The sequence below is a fragment of the Pseudopodoces humilis genome, chromosome 1 (assembly GCF_049639895.1).
Source record: "Pseudopodoces humilis isolate 2021_Gansu_Grassland_sample_001 chromosome 1, ASM4963989v1, whole genome shotgun sequence".
In the NCBI taxonomy this organism is placed as follows: Eukaryota; Metazoa; Chordata; class Aves; order Passeriformes; family Paridae; genus Pseudopodoces; species Pseudopodoces humilis.
Genome location: NC_142200.1, coordinates 102,748,515 through 102,773,225, shown reverse-complemented (window position 1 = coordinate 102,773,225; position 24,711 = coordinate 102,748,515). Strand labels below are relative to the sequence as shown.

Here is a 24,711-nt window from a genome sequence, read left to right as displayed (position 1 = left end):
TATAAACCCGGTTCTTTGAAACACAGTACATTTCATAGAAATGTTGTTCAGCCTTCTCTATTCAGTAACACTGTTTGGAATTGGTAGAAGGAGACTCAGAGTCTCAGAAGAACATCAGCCAATTTTCAGTTCTTAATAAAGTGGCTGCTAACAGTAGCCTTAGATAGGGATACATGTTTTGATTAAAGAAGAATTTTGAAACATTTTAACCATCAGTTTAAAACACAGACTGATAATTCACTGTTTTCTATAAAACAGTTTTGCCATTTAAAACTTTTTCAATAATTTTAACCTCCGTTTTTTCCTGAGTTTGATCACTTTTGTCATGAGACCTGAATGAAATTGTACCCTAGTTTTACTAGCTACTGCCTGGATAACTAGGACATACTTATGTGACTTCCGTCAGAGTACAAGTCACAAATTTTTACCTTTGGCATTGGGCTTGAACACATATCAGTGACAATTTTGCTTGTAAAGTCAGATAGCTTTTTTGGCTAGGAAAACCCACAAGAATCCTAAAACTGTTACTCTCTGTCAAGCTAGCTACATAGTCTAAGGCATTCAAATCAAGACCAAATACACTTGGAAAAGATGGCAGCATATGCAGAACATCAGCATCTTGCTAAATCACTTTTTTTGCCAAATCATGTCCTTCTCTGGAGGACTGCCATCCAAACCTGGAGGATGCAAAAAGCAAAGGATTCGTGCTTTTTAAAGAAATGCAAAGTGTTGTCAGATCGTAAGATATATGAAAAAATACTGCCAGCTGCTCAATTTACTGAAACATTCTGAGAGAGTGTAGCGCAGTGTAGTCTACAGATGAGAGGGCAGAAATTGGCTTAGGATCAGGAAATATCTTGTACTGGAACAATCAGCCAACATGCAAAAAAGAGCCTGAAAAAACTGTAGGATTAATTATGTAATATACATATGTTTCCCATAAACTTGACTTTCAAATTCAGAATAATTTACAATAATTAAAAGCATTCTCCAGCTCAGGTCAAGATATCAGAGTTGTTAAATACTGGTAACGACTAGTGCTTGATATATTTTCTTTGACCTTTTCTACTACTGGAATTTACTTCTTTTTAAAATTTGTTTTTTTCTTTAGAAAAATGGAAAGATAAACAAGTCTTCAGGAGGAAAAAAAAGCCATAGGGGGAAAAAAATCTGAGTTTTTCAGAATTCTAGACTATTTCTTTATATACCCATATCACACCTATAATTTGATTGAATTTTAGCAAATTGTTGACTCCTGTTCTCTTAATTGCATGCAGCTATTGAATGAAAAGTGACAAAGGACGTGATTTATATATGACATAATAGAACAAGGTTTCATTCTACTTCTGTTTGTGCTATTTGAAGGAATAAGCTTTTAGGGTGCCAAAATTATTGCTAGCCTTGTTAACTACTTTGGAAGCAAAATAGTTGACATAAGGATAGCCAAATCTGTTCTTTTATGAAAGTGTAATAAGACAGAAAATCATTTCATTGTCAGATAATGCTTCAGTTTATACGACACAATTAGATTTGCAATAAACTACAAACAGATTTGATAATGTCACTTACAACAATAATCCTGGAAGAAGCAATAGTGTAGCATTCAGCTCCCTGACGCTGATGAGCTGGAAGCAACCTGCCAGGGTGCAGCTGATTACCCAATCCAGAGTTACACGTATGAAACTGAAAACAGACTTTGACAGGCTATAGATCGTATTTTTTTAAATTTGTCTCCCAACTAATAACAAGTTTAGCTCTAGTCTACATGCATTAATATTCCAAACACTTGGCTCATTAGTCTAATCAAGGATGGGAAGACCACACAAATGTATGGATTGTTCAGCAACTCTGACCCCACTCATTCACACACATGTAATAGCCCTGCCATTCACTCATGCATAGAAATGATCACAAAAGCAAACAATGCCGTGCTCACTCATTCACTTAATTAGTTAGTCACTGTTTCACTCACTTGGTTGACTCAGTCCTTCATACTTTCAGCCTTAGAATCTCATCTCACTTTCCCAGTGAGTAATGCCAATTAAAATTCACTTAAGGCCCACATAGATTGAGAAAATCAGAATTACACCCTCAGTCTGGCAGATACTAAACTTCATGAAGCAATCCCTCAATGTGACTTGGAGTATTTTAAGATCTTAAGTAGAAATTTAGTGCAGCACAGGCCTAGCCTAGCCTTTTATTTTTCTCCTCTTTAGCTCTCTTGCTTTGAAAGCAAAAGACAGGTTTCTGCCCTCAGTATTATTTAAGCACTATTGAGAGCATAATCTGACTTTTAAAATGTAAATTATAGACAAGGTTTCAACACTTACATAGTTGTCAGCCATCTATCCTTCAAAAAACATTTCCCAGCATCAGTCTGTGTAGACACTCAGTTACTTAATAATTTTCTTGGCTAAGGTCCAGTCCCTTAATTTCTCTTAACTGTATGTTTCATACCCCTCATGAAGGCTTCAGAGAGGAGAGTGATATGTAACACTCTTAAATTGTTAAACTAATGACCTTTTTTATTCTATGATTCAAGTTGGATACAAATTAAAATTGGTCATTCTTTCCATTACATATTTGACCAGCATATTCAGCTGACACCCAAAATGTAGTCTGACAATCTCATGACCAAGTCTTGCATCATTGCATGACAGAGTTTAATGTACAGGTCTGTCTGTATTTGTTCATACACTTAAATCACTGCAATGATGATCCTTTCATAAAGCATGGTCATAAAGCATGAAAAGCTTATCATATTCTGATTTCAGAAACAGATTATGCTCTCAGTAACAGCTTCCTCAGACCAGGAGCAGAGTATAGTTTTTTTACCATTTTGATCTTCAGAGATGTGTATATTAGAAAGAAATGTGTATTTGGCAAAGAATAATTAGAAATAACTGGGAATACTTATACCTAGGAAGTGAACTCACTGACAAAATGTCACAATAGTGAATGGCTCTGGGTAATCCCTTTTCTAAATTCGCATTGATTTGTGGATGTTTTTATTGAGGGCTAAGACTAGAAAAGAAAAAGCCTGGGGTGCAAATGTGACATATTTTGTACTTTGTACATCTCCATAAACTTGTGTAAACATTTTATTTTTATGACTTGCATTAGTTTGTTTAATGGATGGATGAGCATCTTTCTCTTTTTACTTTCACTGTAAAGTCTTTACCATACATCTTCTTATACTGATTTTTGACAATATAACTTACCAGTCCTGGCTAGATTTAACAGTTTATCAAATCCACTTTCAAACTATGGGTATTCCTAGTCTTCTCCCATAAAGGCATTCAGTTCCATTCAGTTTAATCAAGTCTGTGTTGGTACCCATTGTTTTCATTTTTACATTTATGAATTTACTAACCTTGAATATGTCAGATCTCTTGTGTACATACATAATACAATATGAATTATTTCAAAACAGGCATGTAGGGTTGCCTTAAGTGGAAACACTTCCTGCGGACAGAACAGGACAGGACAGTACCTTAACAAAGAAACTGAAAGCAGACATAACGTAAATATCAAAGACAAAATGAGGAGGGGTAAATGATGCTAAAAACAGAGGCATATGAATGGCCAATTCACACAGAGATGGAAGGGTGGTTACACTTGGAGGTAATCCTTTGGAGATGAAATGATGAACAGGCATTTGCTTTTGCAAACAGTCTGACTTATCACTATATGTATGTTGCATGTGGCTGCCAGAAGTACCTTCTGCAGCCAAACATGAAGCTTTAATTCTAGTCAGTGAATTCTGTCCATCTGCTAGGGAAATTTAGCCACTGCCTCTGGAGAACATTGATATATCAGAAACACAATATTCAAATAGAGCTCAGGCTTTTAATCTTGGATTTGGCCTGATGGGAGACCATCATCCATCAACACTTATTGAATACCCACTTGAACCTTTAAATTTGCAGCAAAATTATCCCCTGTGAGTGGCACACTCAGCAGTATCATACAGCTATGCTGCCAAAACCACCTGGAAATGGGGCCAGGGCTTTGCAATTGAAGTTGTCAGGCATATATCTTTGTGGCAATTTTGTGATATTATACCATTTAGACCTTTAAGTGGTTTGAATATAAGAGTAAATGCAGATCAGGTAAGGAATAAAAAGAAAAGGAAAATGCAAGCAGAAAAGGAAGAGAAAATATTTTTCTCACACAACTTAAGCAGCTTCTGTGACCACAAAATAATCAGACGTAGATTATTTGAGGTAAAAGAATTTCCTATAGATAGTCTTAAAGACAAGTTCATTTCCAGTTGAAGGCAGGGGAAGTTAATTAATCGCTTTCACAAATTGAAATGGATGATCACACGCAACAACCTTCATCTCTGTGTGTTAAAGAAAGCTAATGGGAAATCACTTACACTGCTTCAGTTGTTGTATGAAAGCAACACTGAAGCTTTCCTTTCAGCAACATTTCTCCTTAGAAAAAAGGATACTCTCCTGCATTTTATCTAGAACCATAGATTGTTTGCATCACTCTTCTTCCCACCTTTATTTGTCTTACACCCCAGTAAAATCTTGAACGCAATTATGACAGAGCTCAGGTGGCCCAGCATAGTGAAAACACTTAAACCCAGTATAAAATACCTTTATCATGAGGCAAACACTCAGTGAAAGGTCAGGTAGCTTTCTATTACTTGGGGATGTGTGTGAGGTGTGTGTGTATGTGCAACTGATGTGTTTGCAGAGCTAGGAACCAGCTGCATGTGTTACCATTCACAGCATCAGATGCAGGCAGCCCATAAATGGCACAGAAATCTGTGCATTTTCCTGTAATAGCATTGCATCACATCCTGGCTATGTTTAGCAATGTTACATCTTTTCTCCATGCATGCAATCTATTTAGTTATCACTGTTAGACAATATGCCCACTCTTGCCACTGAACTTGCTTGGCACCTAGACTGAGAACATCTCCTTTGGCTGAGTGAGTTTTCAGGTACCAGCTCTTGTGACAAATGCATCAAGTGAATTGGCAGCCACTCTTTAGTTGCACAGCAGGCAAAGAGTCCACAGCATGAGTAACTCCTGATAGCAGGGACTCTTAAAGCATGGTGTGGTGCTTCTTTTGGGGGCACACCTTTGGGTCTGCTGTCCTTTCCAGCCCCCAGGCCCTGTGCCTTCAGCCCACAGCACTCTGCTTTGAGTGTGGGAGAGGCCAGGAAGGATGGTGCAGGACCCTCGAGCACCATTCCTGAGATATGGCATGTCTGACAGACACTGTTGAATGTGTTATATCTTGCAATGGCTCGTCTCCTCCACATTTAGCCTAAAGAACACCATACCCAAAGTTACATTGGCCTATTTTCTGATTATTAAGTTCAATTCTGCAGAGAAGCATATGGCAAATGGGGAAACAAAAGAGGTCAGAAAGGATGTGCAAAACAGTTCATAAGGCTACATTTCTTTCAAAGAAATTGGTCCATAAGTACCAGTAAGATATTAACGTAAAACATTTTAAAACATAGCTGATCTCAGAGTGGCTAGTTACAAAACATAATCATTAATTGCTTGTTAAAAGGTAACGCAAAATCCCTGCTTTTTTATAATAATGTTACAAGAGGCCAATACTTAAAAAAGGGTAGGGTATATGCTGATTTCTGTGTAATCATTGCTGTGGATAAGAGATAAATGTTATTATGTCCCTAAACTAGGACATTAATATATGGATGGCACTTCTTGAATAAATAAGATCTATTAAAAAAAACTCAAAACACAAAGAAACAATGATCATACTCCTAAACGTTCTGCTGGATGAAATATTACTTGCAGTGCTACCGGCTTTGATTGTAGCTGTAGGTGTAAGCAGGACAGGGTGTGCATCCTCCTTCCCTCCCCTCCAGCGAGCAAGGGAGTTGGAACACGAGCAGGCTGAATCTCTCCAGGCTATGTGACTAATCCGTGGAGCCCACCAGCCCTCGCCACAGAGGAGACCCAGCCCAAAGCTGCACACAGCTTTGTTACGCTGCCATTCCGGAGCACAAAGGAAAGCGACGCTGCCATCAGCAAGTCACCAGCTTATCTACGAGAATTACAGAGGCAGCTATCGGCGTGTCTGCTCCGCGCTGCTGGTGCTGGGAGCAGCCTTGCTGTGCCTCTCCTGGACGAAACCGGATGGGCAAGGGGAAAACTGGCCAACATCTCTCGTTATTCCAGGCCAAGATAGTTCCCGGACAGGTCTTGCTTGGTTCCCCCAGCCAGATGGATAAAATACCATATGATTCTGACTACCAGGAAGTCTTAGGATAATAGTGCATAAAGAACAACCTCTACTTTGGAAATACCACCTTGCTTGAGACGTTAAAAATATCTAAAAGAAACCACTTAATTGTGCTTTGTAGCAAAATTTTATTTGCACCTTCTTTTTCCTGGACTCAAATGCCACTCTTTAAAGGGTGAAAAGAGGCACAGAAGTATCCCCCCCCATGGAAGCAATCATAGTTAGGGAGATCCTCTGATGCTGTCAAACAATTATTTTTATGTCTGATTGATGCTGGTGATCTAGCACTGACAAATCCTTATCCTACTGTTTTAGTCATACATACAATATGAACATACATGTTACATTCATGTGTTGGGAACACGGAAAAAACTCTCCTACAGTGCATTAGCTATAAAAAAGGGCAAATGTTTTCAACAGCTCCAGAAGGGTCTAATACTGATACCTTTTTTTTTTGACCCTAATTTTATTTTGTTATCATTCATTATATCATATATTTCTTCAATGTTAGCCACTTTCCTCAAAAGCACTGTTCCTTGCTGCCACCAGAATCCACTCCTATCAGAAGAGCTCTTCAAAATACCAGACTTTGTAATTCTTTCAAAAACTGTTGCACTAGTTTTGCCTAAAGGTCCAATCTGAATGTCTGTGCATAACACAGATCCTTGTTCAAGTAGTTGTCCTTTAATCACAGAATACACACAGAAACAGAAAACCACTCGAGTGGTTTATTCTGTGAGAAGTCTGTATGGAGCCTATTGCAACATTAAACCCCTGTGTAGAGAATCAAACAGTTGCTAAAATTCTCTGGAATGTTTGAGACAGCCTGAACTGTGATCAGGATCAGGAAATCAGCACCTCATGGAGTTTCTAGGCAGGAGTTCATCTCTTTAAGACTCTAGAATAGAGCCTTGCTAGAGAAGTTGTTCTGCTACAGAGCAAAGGAGAAAGAGTAACTCAGTTCAAAACATGTAAAGTTTTCTTGAAAGCATCAGTTTCAGGTATAGCAGATGAATAATCTGTGCAAGAGAGGAAAAGGATGTGATCAGTGCTGAGTTCTAGTTCACAGGGTAGGTTCTACAATGCAGATCTTTCCAACTTGTGGCTGAGAGTACCTGTTACATTAAGTTACCTCACCCATATCTAGCAATTGTTACTTTTCTTGTTAACCAAAACTAGATCTCAATGAAGTGCAACTTGAAGGATCAAAATAAATTACAAAACATAAATTGTGAAGGGGCTAGGTAGCCATTTTGGTGATGGCAGCCATCTTGGGGCAGAATAGATTCAAAATAGCTGAATTTTCAGAAATGACTAATATTTTTAAGATAATCTTCCCAATTGGCAGCCACTACACTAGATTTAGAGGAAGGTTACAGCTATCTACCACGATATGACATGTAACCATAACAGGAAATAATTTCTGCTGCATGTGTTTTGCTCATAACTCATGAAACCCCAGAGATTTTAAAAAAAAAAAAAAAAAAAAAAAGAAAAGAAAAAGATCTACTATTAGAAACCCCTTTTCAAGGCCATGAGGTAAATCAAGAACATACAGTGTAGGAATGCCCACGCTTGAGATCTCACTCCAAGTTTAATACACAATGAAGTCTGGAAATTTTAAGTACTTACAGAAAGAGACTATAAAAACACACAGGCACATCGCCTTTAAGTAGAACACCACCGAGCCTCACTTGACACATAAGCCAACTGTATTATTTGGGAATGAAGGTGTATTTGTGATTTATTTCCCCCGCAAGAGACTTTTATCACTCAGGACCTCATTACAGTGGCCGCTGCTCATTTTTTGAGCTTTGACCCTGAAGAAGCACTAAGGTATTCACAAGGAAGAGGGGAGCTGATATTTGGTGAGGAAGGATGATGGAAGCAAGGATGTGTCGATTGCTCCAGTGCACATCGGAAGTGGCACACGATGTGGGACGCATGGGAAAGGGATCTGGTCACAAGGGAGGTGCATGGTACCACTAGAAAACTTATCTTGGCAATTTCATTTTTCCCTGCTGAAGAGAAGTAAAGGCTGGAGCCACCAGAGAGCAGGACGACAGCAGAGTAACGGTGCACGAATCCTCAAGGTTTAAAGACAACCTCGGCAACAAGACTGATGAGCACGGCTCGTGGATTAGAAACGAGGGAAAACGATAGCAACCTCAGAGGCTGGAGACAGCACGTAGCGAGCAACAGGATGCGAGCCTGACGCGGAGCGAGCGCTTTGCTTGCTGCCGCGATTGATGACATCCCCCCGCGACAGGGGGGAAACCGCGCTGGATGCGGAGCGGCGAGGGAGAGGAAGGCGCCGGTGCGATGCACAAAAGGCGGGCTGGTGGCGGTAAAGTTTGGGCAAGCAAAGGTCAAGCACGCGGACGCGAGGCAGCAGCGCTGCGAAGTGACTCAGCCGGCCGAGACATCCGCCGGGGAGCGGCGGGGCTGCCCCGCGGGCGTGGGCTGTCCCCAGCCTCCAAGGCTGATACATCCTCGTTTTCCCTACGTGTCAGAGCGTGGCTCACAGATCTGACACGGCAAGCCCACGGCATCATTTGGCAATGAGGGCGCGTTTGTGATTTGTTTCCTCCGCGAGAGACTTTTACCAATCAGGACCCCTCACAGTGGCCGCTGCTCATTTCTGCCCCTGAAGATGCTCTGAGTTAGCCACAAGGAAGAGGGAAGGTGATACTTCGTAAGGAAGGAGGACCGGTACTTGTGGAAGTAAGGATACGGCGACCGCTCCTGCGCATCTCGGAAGCGGTACTCGATGCGGGACGCATCGGAAAGGGATGCGGTCGCAAGGGAAGGGCTAAATACCCGCTAGGAAAACTTATCCAGGCAATTTTATTTTTCCCTGCTGAAGATGGAGGAAGGCTGGAGTGACCTCCAGCGGCTGAGCTCCCGCGCCAGGGGAGCGACATGCGGAGCGGCGGCAGGGTCGGAGGGCCCGCTCGGGGCATTCCCGCCCCCCGGGACCGTTAGGGCCGTTACGCCTCTCCCGCTCTCGGACCGATTCAAACTCGGCAGCGGCGCCGAGCGGGAGCGCGGCCCCTCCCGGGGCCCGCCAATCCTCTCGCCTGCCTCCCTCCCCTTTCCCCTCCCTCTCCCCCCATCTCCACGTGAGGCGGCCGGAGAGTTTCAAGCCTCCCCGGCGCGGCGCAGCCCCGGGCCCGGCCCCGCCGCGCGGCGCGGGGGGGGCGGGCGCGCGGGGGGCGGGGGGCGGCGGGAGCGGGGGGAGCGCGAGCCTCCCGTCCCCCCGCGCGGGCAGCGCGAGAACAAAGAGTTCTCCCCACCCCTCCCTGCCCCCCCCGCACGTGGGGAGCGAGGCCGCGCCCTTCGCCCCGCCCCCCGCCGCGTCCGATTGGCCCGGCGGGGCCCCGGCCGCTTCCGTCCGTCCAATGGGGGCGGCGCTCGGCGCTCGCCAATGAGCGCGATGGCGATTGGGCCGGCGTGTTTGGCGCTCGGTCCGGGAGGGTGAATCCGGCAGCCGGAGGCGGAGGGAGGCAGAGCGGGAGCGCCGAGCGGAGCTGGCGGCAGCACCGGCGGGAGCGGCGGCGGCGCCGAGCCCGGGCGGGGGGGGGGCCGGAGAGTGGGCGGGCGAGCGAGCGACACCTCGCGGGCTTGAGGCGGCGGCGGCGCCGGGAGCGGCTATTTATACCCGGGTCCTTTGTCATGGGGGAGGGGAGGAGGGGAGGGGGCGGCAGGGAGGAAGGGAGGGAGGGGAGGATGGGGGCGGGGGCGGGTCCGGCTCCGGAGGAGCACCCGCCCCCGGCGTTCCCTTCCCGCGGGGCGCCGGCGGGCAGACACGCGCGCTCCCGGCCGGTGACAGCTGGAGGGGGGAGACATGGAGTCCGGAGTGCCCTTTGTCTAAGTTGGCTCCGTCCAGCCCGGCCGGCGGCTCCGATACCCGCCCGGCGCGGCGCAGACCCGGGCTGGGGGCGAGCTCGCCGTCGCTCCTCCGACGGGCGGGGGGCGGCGGGCGGGTGGCGAGAGGAGAACGGGGGGCAGACCCGGCGGTTCCCTTCCCCTCCTCTCCGCTCCAACCGGCGGCACGCGGCGGCGGCTCCGGCGCGGGCAGAGGGAGGTGTGTGTGTGGTGTGTGTGTATGTGTGAGCGAGCCCGGTGCACGGCGGGCAGGGGAAATCCGTGTGCCCGCCGTGGGCAGCGCGGCACGCAGCTCGTCCCTCTCCTCCCGGGAGGCTGGGACAGGTCCGCCCGGGCTCCCGGAAGCCGGAGCGAGCCGGGCGGGGAGGCTGAGCGCGCCCCGGCCCGCCCGCACCCGCGGGACGGCGGGGCTGGGCTGGGGGCTCCCGCCCCGGCTTTGGGGCGCTCCAGGCTCAGGAAGGGAGCTCAGGAGGAGCCAGGGGGGAACTCAGTCTGTCGGCCGCTCCGGCGAACTTCCTAATCGTGGAGGACACCGTGCGATCCCGATCTTTCAGAGCGCCCCAAGAAAGTTCACAGATAGCTGAAAATTCTGGGGTTTTGTGTCTAATGTCGCCAAGCACGGCGATACGAAACGCTCTTTAAAGCTAGGGTGTCTGGGGAGGTGCGAAGGAGGGTACTTGGCTGAGCCTCCTGTGAGCAACAAACGTGTGGTTGGATAAAGAAATCGGTGCGTTGTGGCATCACGCACATTTATTTATTACCAGGTCTTCGTGGTGATTCCAAAATTCTTATTCATACACGAAAGAAAAGCAGTGCGTGCACAGATGTACGGCAGGAATGGGATAACAAACTTGCATTACTCGGGATACTTACTTCTAACTTACAAAGCACCACACTGATTTTAAGAGAAAGTTTTTTGCATTTTTAAAGCTGGAAGTTCAGATTCTTGTTCTCTCTGATGAGAAGCATTTAACAGTTTGGAGACCGTAATTTAATTCTAGCAGGATAGGTTTGTCTTTGCGTGTTTAGCAGCTCTACTTTCAGCTATTGTGAGTTTGGTTCTTACTAATACAGATTTCAGTGAAGAGTTTTTATCAGCACATTTAGTGTAATCTTCACATCTAAGTGAGGGTTTTTCTTATAGGTAGGTTAATATTTTTTTTAGGGGTTGGCACATTCAGATTCTTTTTGCAATTTATAAAAAATTAAAGGTAATTCTTTGTTTGTCCCCAGTGTCTATATCAAATTGAGAGTCGGGGGAATGTTTATTTGTGGTAACAATAAAGCATCTGCAGAAGGGTGAGTATTACTTCTACATAGTGTACTATAACTAGTCTCACTAGTTATTATTAAAATTTGAATATTTGAATGCCACAAAGTCTTAAAGAAAACGCGTTTCCAGTGTTTTAGGAGATGTGACTCAAAAATTTTCTGTGATGTGTTGAATGTTTTTAAGAGCTAGTACTTCATAAAGTACTGGATAAAAACAACACATTTCTTGTTCTGGAGTTTCCTTTACAAGGAAAAAAAAAGAAAAAAGGAAAAATATTTTTTTCCTTCCTCTGCCTCCATGAGAAATGAAAGTAACAATTAAAGTTAAACAACCTGTGCAGAAGTCTGTGACAGTATAATGTTCCATGAGATACCAACTGCTATTTTCATCTGGAGCTTTGGAAGGATTCAAGACTTTAATTTAGGAGAAAAATTGGGAAAAACTTCAGTGTTCTTTCAGAGATTTTTTTAATATGTAATTTCACCTTGGAAAGTGGAAGACACTGGAAATCTGCACTTTCAAAAAGTCATAAAATATCACCACTCTGTTTAAAACGAGCTAAAGTAATGGTGTGTAAACTTAGGCCAGAGACTTGAAATTCAAGCTCAACTTTTTTCCCCCCTGCTGTGTTTTTTTTCCTTTCTTGCTGAAATTGCCAACAAGCTGAAATATGGTGATTTCTTTGAAGACATGTTTTCAAACCGGTTTTTGTTTTTTTCTGTAACATTGCAACCTTCGTAGTTGAAATGTAAATATTCCTGTGCTACTTCTTACCTGCAAAGAAACTTTGGCTTAGGGAGAAGGGAATTTTTGTAGTGCATTATGGAATGCATGAGCTGTATTGGATATAGAGTGCAAGCCCCTTTCTGTAAAGCAGCTTATGTCAGAATAAGCTACATCTAGAATCCAGTGCAGGCCAACAGTGCTCTCAGGAAAGTTGGTGCACTCTAAAATTCCTCTTGCAATTAATCAAAAGAAGTGTTCTGTCACCATTCACGAGACAGTTCAGCTTCCTTAGCTGTATAGATCATGGATGCATTTTAATGAATTCACAGCTGTAATGTTAAAACTGAAAAAAAATTTTAGATGACGGTTCTATATTCATGTGATTGAACAGTGAGAGTTATTTTTTAAAAATTGCTGCAATGCTGACAGAAGGGACATTTAATAAATGTCTGCTTTATGTTGTGCTTGAGCAAAAGTGTTGTGGAAAAACTTTAATGTTGGCTGTAATCTGGAAGTTCCATAATTCTACTGTTAGTACTTAGGGGTGGATTTTATCTGGCTTGAGAAAAAGTATCTGTGAAGCTTTAGGGGGAATAATGTTTTCCACAGCAGAGATGCTGGGAATCTCAGGAACAGAACCTTGCCTTTGCTAAGCAAGGAAGCTTACTGAGTTGATAAAGTAATTTTGGCAGTATTACCTATCCAAGCAAAATTCACTTTAACAATTTCTTTAAAGAGTGAAGGAAATGGGCTGCATACGGTAAATACAATTCTTAATGATTTGATGGAGGTGTTTGCATTACACCTACATTAACCAACATGACCACTGTTAACAGAAGCTGTAGGACAGTAACTGGAGGTTTATTTTAATGTTGAAGCTGCTTCCAACCTTCTGTTCCTTCTGTCAGCGAGGTCCATGGAGAGCTGTGCTGGGCCCCTTGAAGTGGTGTCTGATTGAAGACAGCATCTGTAAATGTATCTATCTATAAATGTATCTACACATTTAACACCTAAGTGTATGACTTGTACAACTGTTCTGGAGTGGCCAAGTCAGTCTTTAAATGGATGAGTTACTCCTGCACTGACATAGTTGAAGGAATGCTTTTAGTTAAAGTAGCTATCTCTTTGAGGATAGTGAGGCAAACTAAAATCTTGTATAAAATGTACCTAAATCAGCAAAATCTTGTATAAATTGTATGCAGAAGAGATAGGGGTGCTTCACAGGGGGATGGTGACAACACTTGTTACAAGTTAGTCAAATGCTCAGGTTTGTTTTTTAGCTCTGAGCATATGCCCAAGGGTTTTGTTGGGCTAAAGACTAAAAGGAAAACAATGTACGGAATTACTAAGTAGGTATCCTATCTGTTCTTACAGAGATCAGTTAAAAACTTAGGGATGATGCTGTGTAGGTCTATTTATGGATGAGGTGAAATTAAAAATAAAATCTATTGAGGGACAGTTCTATTGAGCTCCAACCAAGAAACAGGGAAGTTTTCTAAAACATGCTGCTTTCTGTAACTGATAGTAGTAGGCAGTTTGATTGTCACGGTCTTTTTCTAATTGTACACCTAGATTTCCACTAGGATGGGTCAGACTGTGGACTTGGTTCTGAATTAAGGGGTAAAGTAACACTATTAAACTTGGCCATTATTAAGAAGAGTGAAAGGTATAATTTGCATATAAAATTGACAAACTTGTCTTAAAAATACTAAAATAGAAAGGAATTTTTAAGTATATAATGAATTATTTAGCCACAGGTTTGTAAATTGATTGTAATTTTAAAATACTGGGAGAGAAGAGGGAGACTTTTGATGTCCCTGCTGTGTTTAGAAAAAAATATAAACAAATAAGACTCACCCCCAAATTAGTGTGGATCACGGTCTTATTTAAGAAAGCTTTTGGCTACCTGGCTGAAGCTTGGACATAGGAGTTTTCATTCATTGTGCTTCTGCTCTGTTAGTAAAAACTGCTTTTGACTTGGAATGATTTATAATGCATTCTCTGCTTTCTATCTAGCAGTAAAATCAGTAGTACTCTTAAGGTAAGAAGGCCATTTGGACATTTAGATAGATACTGCACGTGATCTGAATGCTCTGGATAAAAATAACAGTGTAATGATGTGAGTGGATCAGCACAGTGTTGTCATTTGCTTGAAAATGGGATGTAGCACTTCCAAAGCTTCTAATTTGGATATATATACAATTTCATTGGCAAATGAGGTAAAACTGCTGTCTTACTGTGTGCAAATAAAGACTTCCTTGCTATACAATTACAGATTACTCCAGAATTTGCTATTAGTTTTCCTTTTTTGTATATGCATATGGTGCCTGCTTGAATAACATTGTATGTGTAATTATGCAAGCAAAGTAGTACAAATTGCAGTTCAGATCCTATGAATCTTTTTAGATATGAACTGAAAATAAATCTTTACAGGAGGATATGATTTCTTTATATTTTTAAGTAGTTTTTTTGATCTAGAACCAGGCCTATTTCCCTTGTCAGTGTTTTGTAGTATCTGGCTCCTTTCCATTCTGCCTTTTTCATGGTTAGTTCAGTTTTTTCCTGCCATGCATTCTCTATTCACAGCCTGCATGTTCGGTTTAAATCCCAAAGCCATCAGATGTAATTTAAAGAAACAAAGTATTTGAAAGGAAGGAAACTAAAATCTTATAATTCATACATAATTGTAATTTTTTTTAATGTGTGCTGGTTTCCTTTCCATGTTCCTTAGATGAGTGGATCTGGCAAGCTTTATATTTTTGGTGTGTAGTCCGATTTTGTTTTTACTAATAAGATAAAAAATTCTAGAGCTGGAATTAATTTTTCTGCTTCTGTAAGAAGTTGTATGGATGTGTGTTATAGATACTTGATTTAGCCGTGGAACTGTGCTGAGGCAAATGCATTACAGTTGTTATTATTGTCTCTTTTTTAGTGTTACAGTATATAACCAGGATGGTATAAATTCTGTCCTTTGTGATAGCTTCTTTCTGTTATATGTCCAGTAGTTTGTGGCATGTTTCTAGGGAGTATTTATTACCAATGTGTTTAGTGCAAAGCTAAATCCAGTAATTATTAGAAGACAAGATTGACATATGTTGTTTTATTCTTAACATAGTTTAACCATTCCTGGTGTTCAGTACATGGTTACTTTGAAACTGGGAGACATAAGGTCCCAAGACCTTATTTGAATTTCCAGTTCTCTTCCACAGCCGAAGGAAGATGTTTTCTTTTTCATTGAAGGGTGGTGGAGTTTTTTGAGGTTGCCTGTTGGTTGTTTTGTTTTGTTTTGTCTTTTTCTTTGTTTTTGATCAAGATAAACTGTTTCTAATTAGTTTTCTGTATTATGTCAAGCTTCTGGAAAAGTAGTATCTGTGTTTTCTTTTCCTTTTTAAGCAGCACCTAATAATATGTGCAGGTGGATTTATTGCTGTATACCTTACAGAATAAGGATGGCATACATTAGACCCAGTTATTCTGTGAAATTTAAAATGATCATTTTTTGAAATAACTCTTACAGTTACTTTCATCATTTGAGGCCCATTTTAGAATTACTCAGGCAAATGGCAAATACCAGTTCAGCTTCAACTTTGCTAGACTGCTCTACTGTAAATTCTGCATATGTGAAGGTATAATGTCTTGTAAAGTTTAGGCTATTTGCCTAAGCAGGGAAAGAGTATGGAAGAACTATTGAACCTCAAGTGTTGTGCATCAGGGCTTTTCCTGTGTGAAGTGTGTGTTGCTTTTGCAAGTATGGGTTGAACAGGAGAACCTGTGGCTATTTTAGTTTTTAGAGTATAAAAGGTGTGTCCACAAAACAAGTTCAGGTGGAATAGTTTGTGCTCTTCAAATTCATATCATAAATTATTTTTCCTGTGGAGACATGTCATAAGTGTTCCCAGCAAGTGTTACTTTTTCTGCCAGATTTATCCAGGATATCAAAAAGCTAAATTTTTAAGAGATGGAGGTGTTAGGCAACAGAGGTTAATTGGAATGTGTGTGGGAGTCATCTAACTCCTCTAGGTGTCTGTGAATGAGTGTGAAGAAAGAAATTCTGGAGGTATGCATTTGTGCAACTCAAAGGTGAAGCTCAAGTTTTATGCATAAAACCCTGCTTTCTCCTAACAAATAACCAGGCTTGGTTTGCTGTGAGGAACGTGGGATGGTTTTAATTGTGACTCGTAAAAAGTATGATCAAATTTGGGCTTGAAACTTTTTGTTGCTGTGGTGCTGCTTGGAGTTTTAGAATGTTTTATTTGTTTTTTGAGCCAAATAATCTTACTCATCCATGCAAATGTTAGAAGTATTTATAGATGCAGATATCTAAGTGAAAAGCAAATAGTTGCATTACCTGCTGCATGTTGCCCAAAGTGAAGTGAGATGTCAGTCAGTTTCAGTTACTGCCAATTTGGTTTAGTCTTTATTATAAAATATTTGGTTACGATTTCCCTGTTCTGTCTTTCCCCTCCCCCCACCCAAGTGGACAAATACTTAAACTGCTTATTTTTATTTCCAAACCGGTATTTTTCTAAAAGTATCAAATGTTGAAATGTGCTGGAAGAAAGTGGTAATGTAGGGAATTCAGAAGTTTTTTTATTTTAAATGGGTTACTCCTACTCCTTAAATGGTATTCAATAATGATTTTGTGTCTGTTTTTGTTTCCCTAAATCCTGAAGTGGGGACACGGAAGATTTTTTTTTGAAGGGAAGAATAGCTTTGAAAGTTGCAGGCTTGCTTATACAGATAGGACACTCCAGTATGGATTTATCTTTCTCTTTTAAGGACTGTCTGAAAGCAAATTATGTTGAGTTACTTTTTGTGTTCTACTGTTGTATTTGTTTAAGGATATGTATTTAAAAACTAATTATTTGTATTGAAATCTTGTTTTCTTATAAACAGACATAACATTTTTGTTTTTATCTACTGAAGTGAATGAAACTGAGAAGCATCCATACCAGTGTTTCTTGATGAGTAAATGTTCTAAATGAAGAACTCCCACAAAATGGGATAATGTCAAAATAAATTTGAAGGCAGTGTGGTATTAGGAAAAAAGAAGTCATCAAACTGATGTCCTCCTTCTTTGTCTCATAGAAAATCTGAAATAAGCTTGATTTCTAGAACAGTGCGGTTGTGGGATCTTGCTCAGGTACTTCTTGTTTAATCAACTTACAACTAGTTACAAAAACTTAAAATGATTGGTGGGTTTTGTCATGACCAGATGAGTTCTTGTGGGCTTTCTTAATGATGATTATTTAAATTTCTGAAGCAGATTGTTTACAATTATTTTAGATGTTAAGGAACACAAATTTGATATTTTCTGAAATGCTTCTGGAAGGTCAAGAGTTACTTATAAACTCTGAGCTGCAAAATTTTTAACATGCTGGCAGATAGAGTAAGGGGCGTTGAATACTGGCAGTTGCTTTGCTTTGCTAGTTTTCTAATGCAGAAAAATAGAAGATTCTCATTTAAAAAGAGCAAGAAGATAAATTAAGATTTCTAATGTTTTTCCAGGAAGCAAAAGGGAGTGAAAAACCATTTCTATTTAATATCCAAGAGCTTCATGACTCCTCATTCTTTCCTTTCTTTCTTCCTTGTCCGTGGGAGTTTTTAATATCTGCCTGGTCAGTATATAATGGTGGTAGAAACTCCTGAGAAGGATTTTAATGCAATATAGTGTTTAACTATGTATGTGAATTAACTGTTAGGGGAGAAAGCAAGAAATAAAATACTGTAGGAGGCAAACTAATATTTATAACTTAAAAAAAAAAAATCAGATGGGGAGCATGATTGAAGAAAACATGAGTTCTGTGAGCCCTTGAACTGACATGTTTCCTCCTGTCTTGGGTGTCAGTAAAATTGAACTGCTCTGGCTTACTAAGTGAGGAGAGCATTTAAAAAAATAAGTGGTATGAACTGAGCACATCCAGAAACTGATCTGTAGACGTAGGCATTTAATACTGTCACAAGGAGCTGAAAACTAGAATGCCTAAGGCCATGGGTCAGTATCTTTAGGTGAGGCCAGAACGATTGGATGCTCACTTTCTTCAGTCAAAAGCAGCAAGATATTTTCAGCTAGAGAACTTCCTTGCTCCAGTCAATGGCTGCAAAAATGCTCCTGCTGTCAGGAGGGCAATGATAGCACAGGTGCAAGTAAAAGGACTTCTTTTTGTAGCAATGCCTGCGTAAAGTAGGGGTGATGCTTGAAAGTCGAGGCTGGCAGTTTTTGTCTGATGTGTTTGGGCAGTAATGAGGAACTGTGTTTGGAGAGATTACTTCAACTGGTAAAAACAGACTGGAAATGGTAATTGATGAAGGAAAGTAAATGTTGTGATCAAGGCAAGCCTAAGTCAGGAGTTAAATATGCAGAGGGGAAGCAGGTGCTCCTACCAGTTGCTACCAAATCTGGACGGAAGTTTGGAATTCCTAATATCTAAGATAGGAGCATTCCCTAGCAACATCTGGGCATACAGTGCGGGATTGTAGCTGCTGTAAAATACTGTATGTAATTATGTTACATACTGGAGCAGAGAGCAGTGACAGTGAGTCTTTGGAATGGTGGTTGGCTGCAACGATATTGCTTGGATAGGGGCTGCTCTCTGTGGACACATTAGTGTCTGTAGCCCTAAGTGGTGTTTCTCCCTCGTAATTTTATTTTTAATGGCTTCCCCAATCTCTAAGTTTGTTATTTTTTTACAGAATATATGTACATGCTGAAGCTTTTCATAATGCCAGAGCACTTGTAGTCCTTCATGAAACTGTTGCAGAACATATATGTAACTCAGTGGACAGTAAACTGTCACATTTTGTTTATGTTTGCCATTTTCATCAGAAGTTCCTGTAGAGTATGTATGCAGAAGGGTTCATCAGCCTTGTTATTACAGGAAGGCTAAAAACCAGCAATTTAGAGAAAATTCTGACACACTGCTTAGCTCAGATTCAAGATATTGCCTATGTTATAATATTTTAATAAGCCTTCCAGTGGTAATTAGTTTTGGTTTGGGAAATAATCCTGCAAATAAAAAATATAGTCATTATAGCTAATAAGTTAGTTTCACAGTAGTACTACTACAAATAAGTAGTTTAAATGGATTAAATATGTCACAAAACTGTACTCTTAGTTCACTGAGATAGCCACTTATACATAGTTGTGAGAGCAAAAGGCTGTGCATAGTCATTTTGTATATGATAGATCAAGGTAGCAGGTCATGACCAGGTGTGAAATTTCCACAAAATGGGGATTTTTATTTTTCTATTAGCCTGTTTTGAAATTAGCTGAAATTCTTACTCAAAAATGATGTTTTGATACATCTCTTGAGTATATCTTGAAGTATGAATTGGGGGCTATTAACTTACAGAGCTAGTGGGGTAGTAACAAGGCTGAAAAAAACATTGTGTTTGGGAAGAAATAATTGAGGCAGCACATGTTTCAAGTTTTGGGGAAGCAAATCATAGAATAGTTGCTTATTGTGAACATGTGTATCACTTGACTCACTTAGTGATTTCTTCTAGAATAAGTTTAAGTTTATATTGGGGGGGGGAAAAAAAAAGTGGAAAAAAGCCAAAACAAACCCCAAACCAAAAGACAACCAACCATTTAATATACCAGGGTAGAGATCAACCTTCTGATCTTAAGTATGCCAAGTGCAAGCTAAGGCTGCAGTCACTTAAATGGCAGAAAGTAAAATGTCTGATAAGAGTGACACTTCAAAGGCACAAAGGTTGGGCTATAAGAGAAGCAGAACCCCATTAGGATAAGAAGACAACTAATTTGAAAATAACAGACCTTATATGTGTTCTTTTATTTATTTTAAACATAATGTTCAGTTTAAGCATTCTAGTTAGACTTCTTTCTTAATTAGTGAGCGGCTTTCCAATCTGTCTTTTTATATTACAGTTTCTAAGAGAGGGAGCTGAAAGTTCCAACTGTACTGTTAACAAGATAAGGCATCTTTCAAGTGAACCAACACATGCCATAGTAGTGGGAAGGAGTGTGTGAGCTAGCTAGTTGATGGAGTTGTTAAAGGAAACTAATGTTTCTACTGATTATAAGAATCAGTGATTGCACACCAGACTCAAGAGTTTAGTCTGATTAAGCTCTTAAGCATTTTAATTCACAAATTATTGATCCTTTAATGGTAGTGTTTTTCACATTGTGTCAGTAGCAGATTGAAATACAAGGAGTGTTAGCGCTGATTGTTTTCATCTTTTGAATATTAACTGAAATTTAAAAGGCAGACTCCCTGGCGTGAGGTTCAGAAATAGTGTGGTCCTTATTTTGAGATGGTGGGCCCAGCTGAGAAAGTTTTTAGATCTATAGTTTGTAGAATAGTTTTAGATCTATAAGTCATCTGATCCAGTCTCCAACATGGGTTTAGGCCAACACTGAAATCATATTTTCCAGACCACTTTTAAAATGTTTTCAAGAGTGGAGATTCTGACACCTCTATTTAATGCATTCCTATGCTGGACCACACTCACTGGGAAGAATTTTCTTCCTGTATTGGAATGAAACCCCTTACTGAGTCTTGTCTTGTTGCCTCTTGTATTTTCATTTTAGCATAGATTAGCATGTTTCAGTAGAAGAGCTAGAACAGTGCTCAAATTCTGTGATTGTGTTTAGTTCCGATTTGTGTAGGAAAGCAAGCTATTCAGGGATTTAATTCCATTATGTAGTGGTTGAAATTCTTGGGAGTGACTCGTCCAATGTTGATAAGACAGAAGTATGACACAATCTTAAGAGTGTGTTCAGGAGTTTGGGGAGCTTAACTGTGGTATTCTAAAAGAATATTTGTAAGAATAAATAGAACATGCCATGAAGCCTTTGGCTTGTGCTAATTCTCATTGAGTGGCTGTAGAAGGATGTGGGATGTATGAGGCAGAAAGCAATCGAAGGAACCTGCACTAGCTTTTCATTTGTCTTGCAGAGGCAAGTGATGGAGACAAGTTTGCTGCTATTGTTTGCCACTGACTACATCTTTTCAGAGCAATCTTTAGTTGATCAAGAGATAGCAGGAAACAGCTTCTTGAAAGCTACTCCTGCAGAAGTAGTTAACGCATTAACCGCATTGATTGTGCGAAGTGCTGTAAAGAACAAAAAAACTACGTGGTGTGAATGATATGTTCTACATGGTGTGGAAGATAAATGTTCTAGTCTAAGATAAGTGGATGATATGCTGGAATTTGCTTGCATTGAAGAGAGATTTTTTCTGCTTTCTCTTGACTCTGGTTTAATGGTTCTGCTTCTTCCGTGCTGGTTTGGGCATTTATGATGCCAGCTTGAGCAGCTTTAGTCCAGCTAGAAAACTATGCTGCTTTTGAGTGCAGAAAAGATATAATTTGAAGTAACTGATCAGCACAATCAAACTTAACATATTTTCTCTGTAAAGTCTGAGATGCTGAAGTAGTGTAGACAGACAATGAGGAGAGGAAATGAATGCCACTATAAGATACCACTTCTTTCCCAGTTCTAGCTGAGAAGTACACTAGAATGCATTTGTCATCGGGTTCCAAAAGCAAGCAGGTAAGTGCTGTTTAGTTTTGGTTGAAATGTTGTTTTTCAAAGTGAAATTGTTAGGTAATTGCTAATAAGCTAGTAACCATTGTCTGTATCAGGAAGGAGAAAGTACACTGGCCTTGGATCTAACAGCAGTTCCAGTGGAGGCAAAATCTTCATGTTGTTGGTACATAAACAACCCCACAATATGGTAATGACAGGTTGATGTAAAAGGGATTTTACTAATTGAAAAGTATTTTAGTGTTGCAAATAGTAATTACAAATAAATAGCTGTCACAATAACAGGAGCTTCCTTGTAATGAGACTGCTCATAATAAAAGCATGCCTATTTATAGCAGCAGACCTCCTGCTTTTGGAGCTGCCATATTACCTGGAAAGTCTATAGCCACCATCAATCTATGTTGGTGTGAGGGCTGACACTAAAATGTCTTGGATTCAGTTGTTACCCATACTGCAGAACAGGTTTTTAATTCTACTTGTAAGCCAGGGGTTTGCTGCTGAGTTGAGGAAGAAAAAGAGGAAATATTCTGAGTTTTCACACACAGTCATTGCTCCTCAGTTTGGAGTTGGCATTGGTACATCTGAGGCTGTTGATGGTTCTCATCCTTCCATCAGATTAGTTAAAGTTAATAGTGTGTCTTTGATAGTAGCTTGTAAGTTTCCATATCTTGAATGATAAAGAACACTCTTGCAGATCATGTAATCTTGACAGAGCTGATCATGGGTGTTTTGTTGATCTACATCGTCCACAACCACTGATGCCTGTCAAAGTGAGGAAGAACAGATGAAATGTTTGGAGTCACCTGCTTGGATCAGTTAACAAACTGATCCATTTCTTTCAGATTCTTCCAAAGAGAACCTGGTACTGGTTAAGCCTTTGTAGGCAAATACAAGCTGCTGGCCTTTATCTGCCCAAAGAGAGGCACAGATGGCTTAATAAATGTTTCCTGTTTCTATTTTTTAAGAATAATTTTTCTGTACCAGTAAAACTGAGTGTCAGAGGGATGGCATGGTTTGACAGATGATTATGTTGAAGCCTGAACTGTTGTCCTCTCCAATTTTAGTTCTTTGCCTCTTGGTTCTGCCCCAATTTCGCCCCTGTGTCCCTTGTGTGAATTCAAGAATTCATGGCTTGAACAGATCAGTGGCTGCTGAACAAACCAGCATGTGGAGCTGATTTTGTTGAAAAAATGTACTTGAAAACCAAGTATGTTCATTTTCTGGGCTGTTCAGACAGACTTTTTTTTTCCAATCGTGACCTAGTTTGATTACAGAATCATAAGCACTTAAGCACTCACAGCAGAGAAGGCTGTGTAGAAGTAGAAATGAGTGACCACTGATACAGTGGACAGATGATGTCTTCCAGGTCAAACTGACACCAAATAGCATTTGAGGAAGGTAGTCGAACTGATGGTAGCATTTGATGTAAGTTATTTCTTGAAATTTAAGCTGCCTTTAATGATACAGTACTTCAGCATATGGAATAACAACATGATATAAATTTTAAAGCATATATAAGTATTTTTAGGTATTTCTTGCTTGAAAATAGGTTGAACTGTGCTACAAACTTGAAATACCACATTTCTGTGATATAATATAGTAAAAACACTACAGTTTATTCCCATCTATTTCTCTGATTATTTCTGTGAAAGATTAAATGTGCTGTATTTTTTTTTGTAGTAAAATATTATTAATAAACTATATTAATCTTTCCTATGCTGTATTTCAGAGATAGAGATTTTTGTTAGTTGGTCTAGTGTGGGCTCTGAAATATCCAAGTTGACAGTGGCCTTGGGAATATTTTTCTTCCCATGGAAATGAGAATGTGGGATTTTACATAGATAAGTTTGAAAGAAAACCATGTTTTGTTTTGCTTTAGAAAATCCAGAAAGCAGAGTGGCAACTATAAAACTTCTAGTCATATCTTTTTGCGTGTTTGCTGTAATAGTACAGGTAAAAAGCCCTTTGAGGTTCTGTGAGTGTCCTTTTCCCCCCACACCTACAGCTTGCATAACTTAATGTGGAAAGACTTAGCTGCTCTGAAACCACAACTGAGCATTTTTTCTTACTTAATCCAAAAGAAAAGTGTTGGGTTTTGAACATATTTTTTTTCTATGAATCTCTCTGTGCTATTAAAAAAGTTTGATATAAATGTAAAAGAAAGATCTGGTAGATTAGAACATTAATTTATAATTAATCTTCAAGTTAGTTTTTTTAAAGTTTGTCTATATGTATGTGTTTTATAGGTTTGTTGGGTTTTTTCCTTGGGTGCTTGATAGTTGTAAGAGTGCTGGAAACTGCTTACTCTGGAAAGATTTAGGATAAGTTCATGGACTGTATTACCTTATTTTACATATAGGGTGCATGAAACAGAATACTAAAATGAAATTTCTAAGAGTTTCTAACCAGTAAAGTTTAGTTTAACATCTGAAAAATAGTTAGCTGCAGTTGAACAATCATTTTATTGTGTTGTGCTGTGTAAAATCCTGTAACAAGAAGATTATATGAGTTTTTTATGAGGTAGTTTGGTAAAGTTAACAACTTCAGGTCTAAGCTTAACTCACTGAATTTTGATACTTGAAATGCATTCTTTATGGGGTTATTTGGTTTTTTTCCTGTTTTCTAGCAAGTACTGAATCTTTTTGCAGGCTTGTGGAAAAATGTTGTTAATCCCTTCTGTTGCTAAAATTCTTCATTTTTGAGTTGAATGTGAAAGTTGTCCTAAATTCTGCTGCCCAAGAGAATTTTTTTTTTTTGGTTTGTGAAAAAACATAGAAGGGTGCGGTGGGGTGTGGTTGGTTTTCTTTGGTTTGTATTTTTTTCTCTCTTTAAGTTTTGTAGATGCTTGAAGGAGTTCTGTGTTGACTTCAGGTAGGGTTTATTATATAATAATTTGTCCATTAGTAAGATTGCATAAGCTCAGGTTGAAATGTATGCTGTCTGGATCTGATAACAGCTTACAGCTGAAGAGCATGCCTGCCACTCCAGAGCAAACTGATGTACGAAACCAGTGCCCGTTTGTGGTTTCACTGCCTGCACTAGTTTTTCTGTAGTGTTGGCCTGATTTTCTATAAA

General features: G+C 40.2%; 1 protein-coding gene across 11 annotated transcripts in view; it reads left to right on the top strand.

Moving 5' to 3' along the window:
- The first annotated feature begins 8,539 nt into the window (after positions 1 to 8,539).
- The window catches only part of EZH2 (enhancer of zeste 2 polycomb repressive complex 2 subunit), a 51,035-nt gene continuing 34,863 nt past the window's right edge, over positions 8,540 to 24,711 (top strand). For 2 of the 11 annotated variants that reach the window (XM_088060503.1, XM_088060489.1), the window contains exons 1-2: positions 10,720 to 11,270; positions 11,360 to 11,425. In XM_088060503.1, coding sequence (XP_087916629.1) covers positions 11,388 to 11,425 — 38 coding nt within the window. In that variant the 5' untranslated portion in view covers positions 10,720 to 11,270; positions 11,360 to 11,387. Of the gene's footprint in view, positions 8,963 to 10,305; positions 10,326 to 10,718; positions 11,271 to 11,345; positions 11,426 to 24,711 lie in introns of those variants that run through there. The other 9 variants (XM_088060505.1, XM_088060499.1, XM_088060495.1 and 6 more) reach the window with 8 other exon arrangements.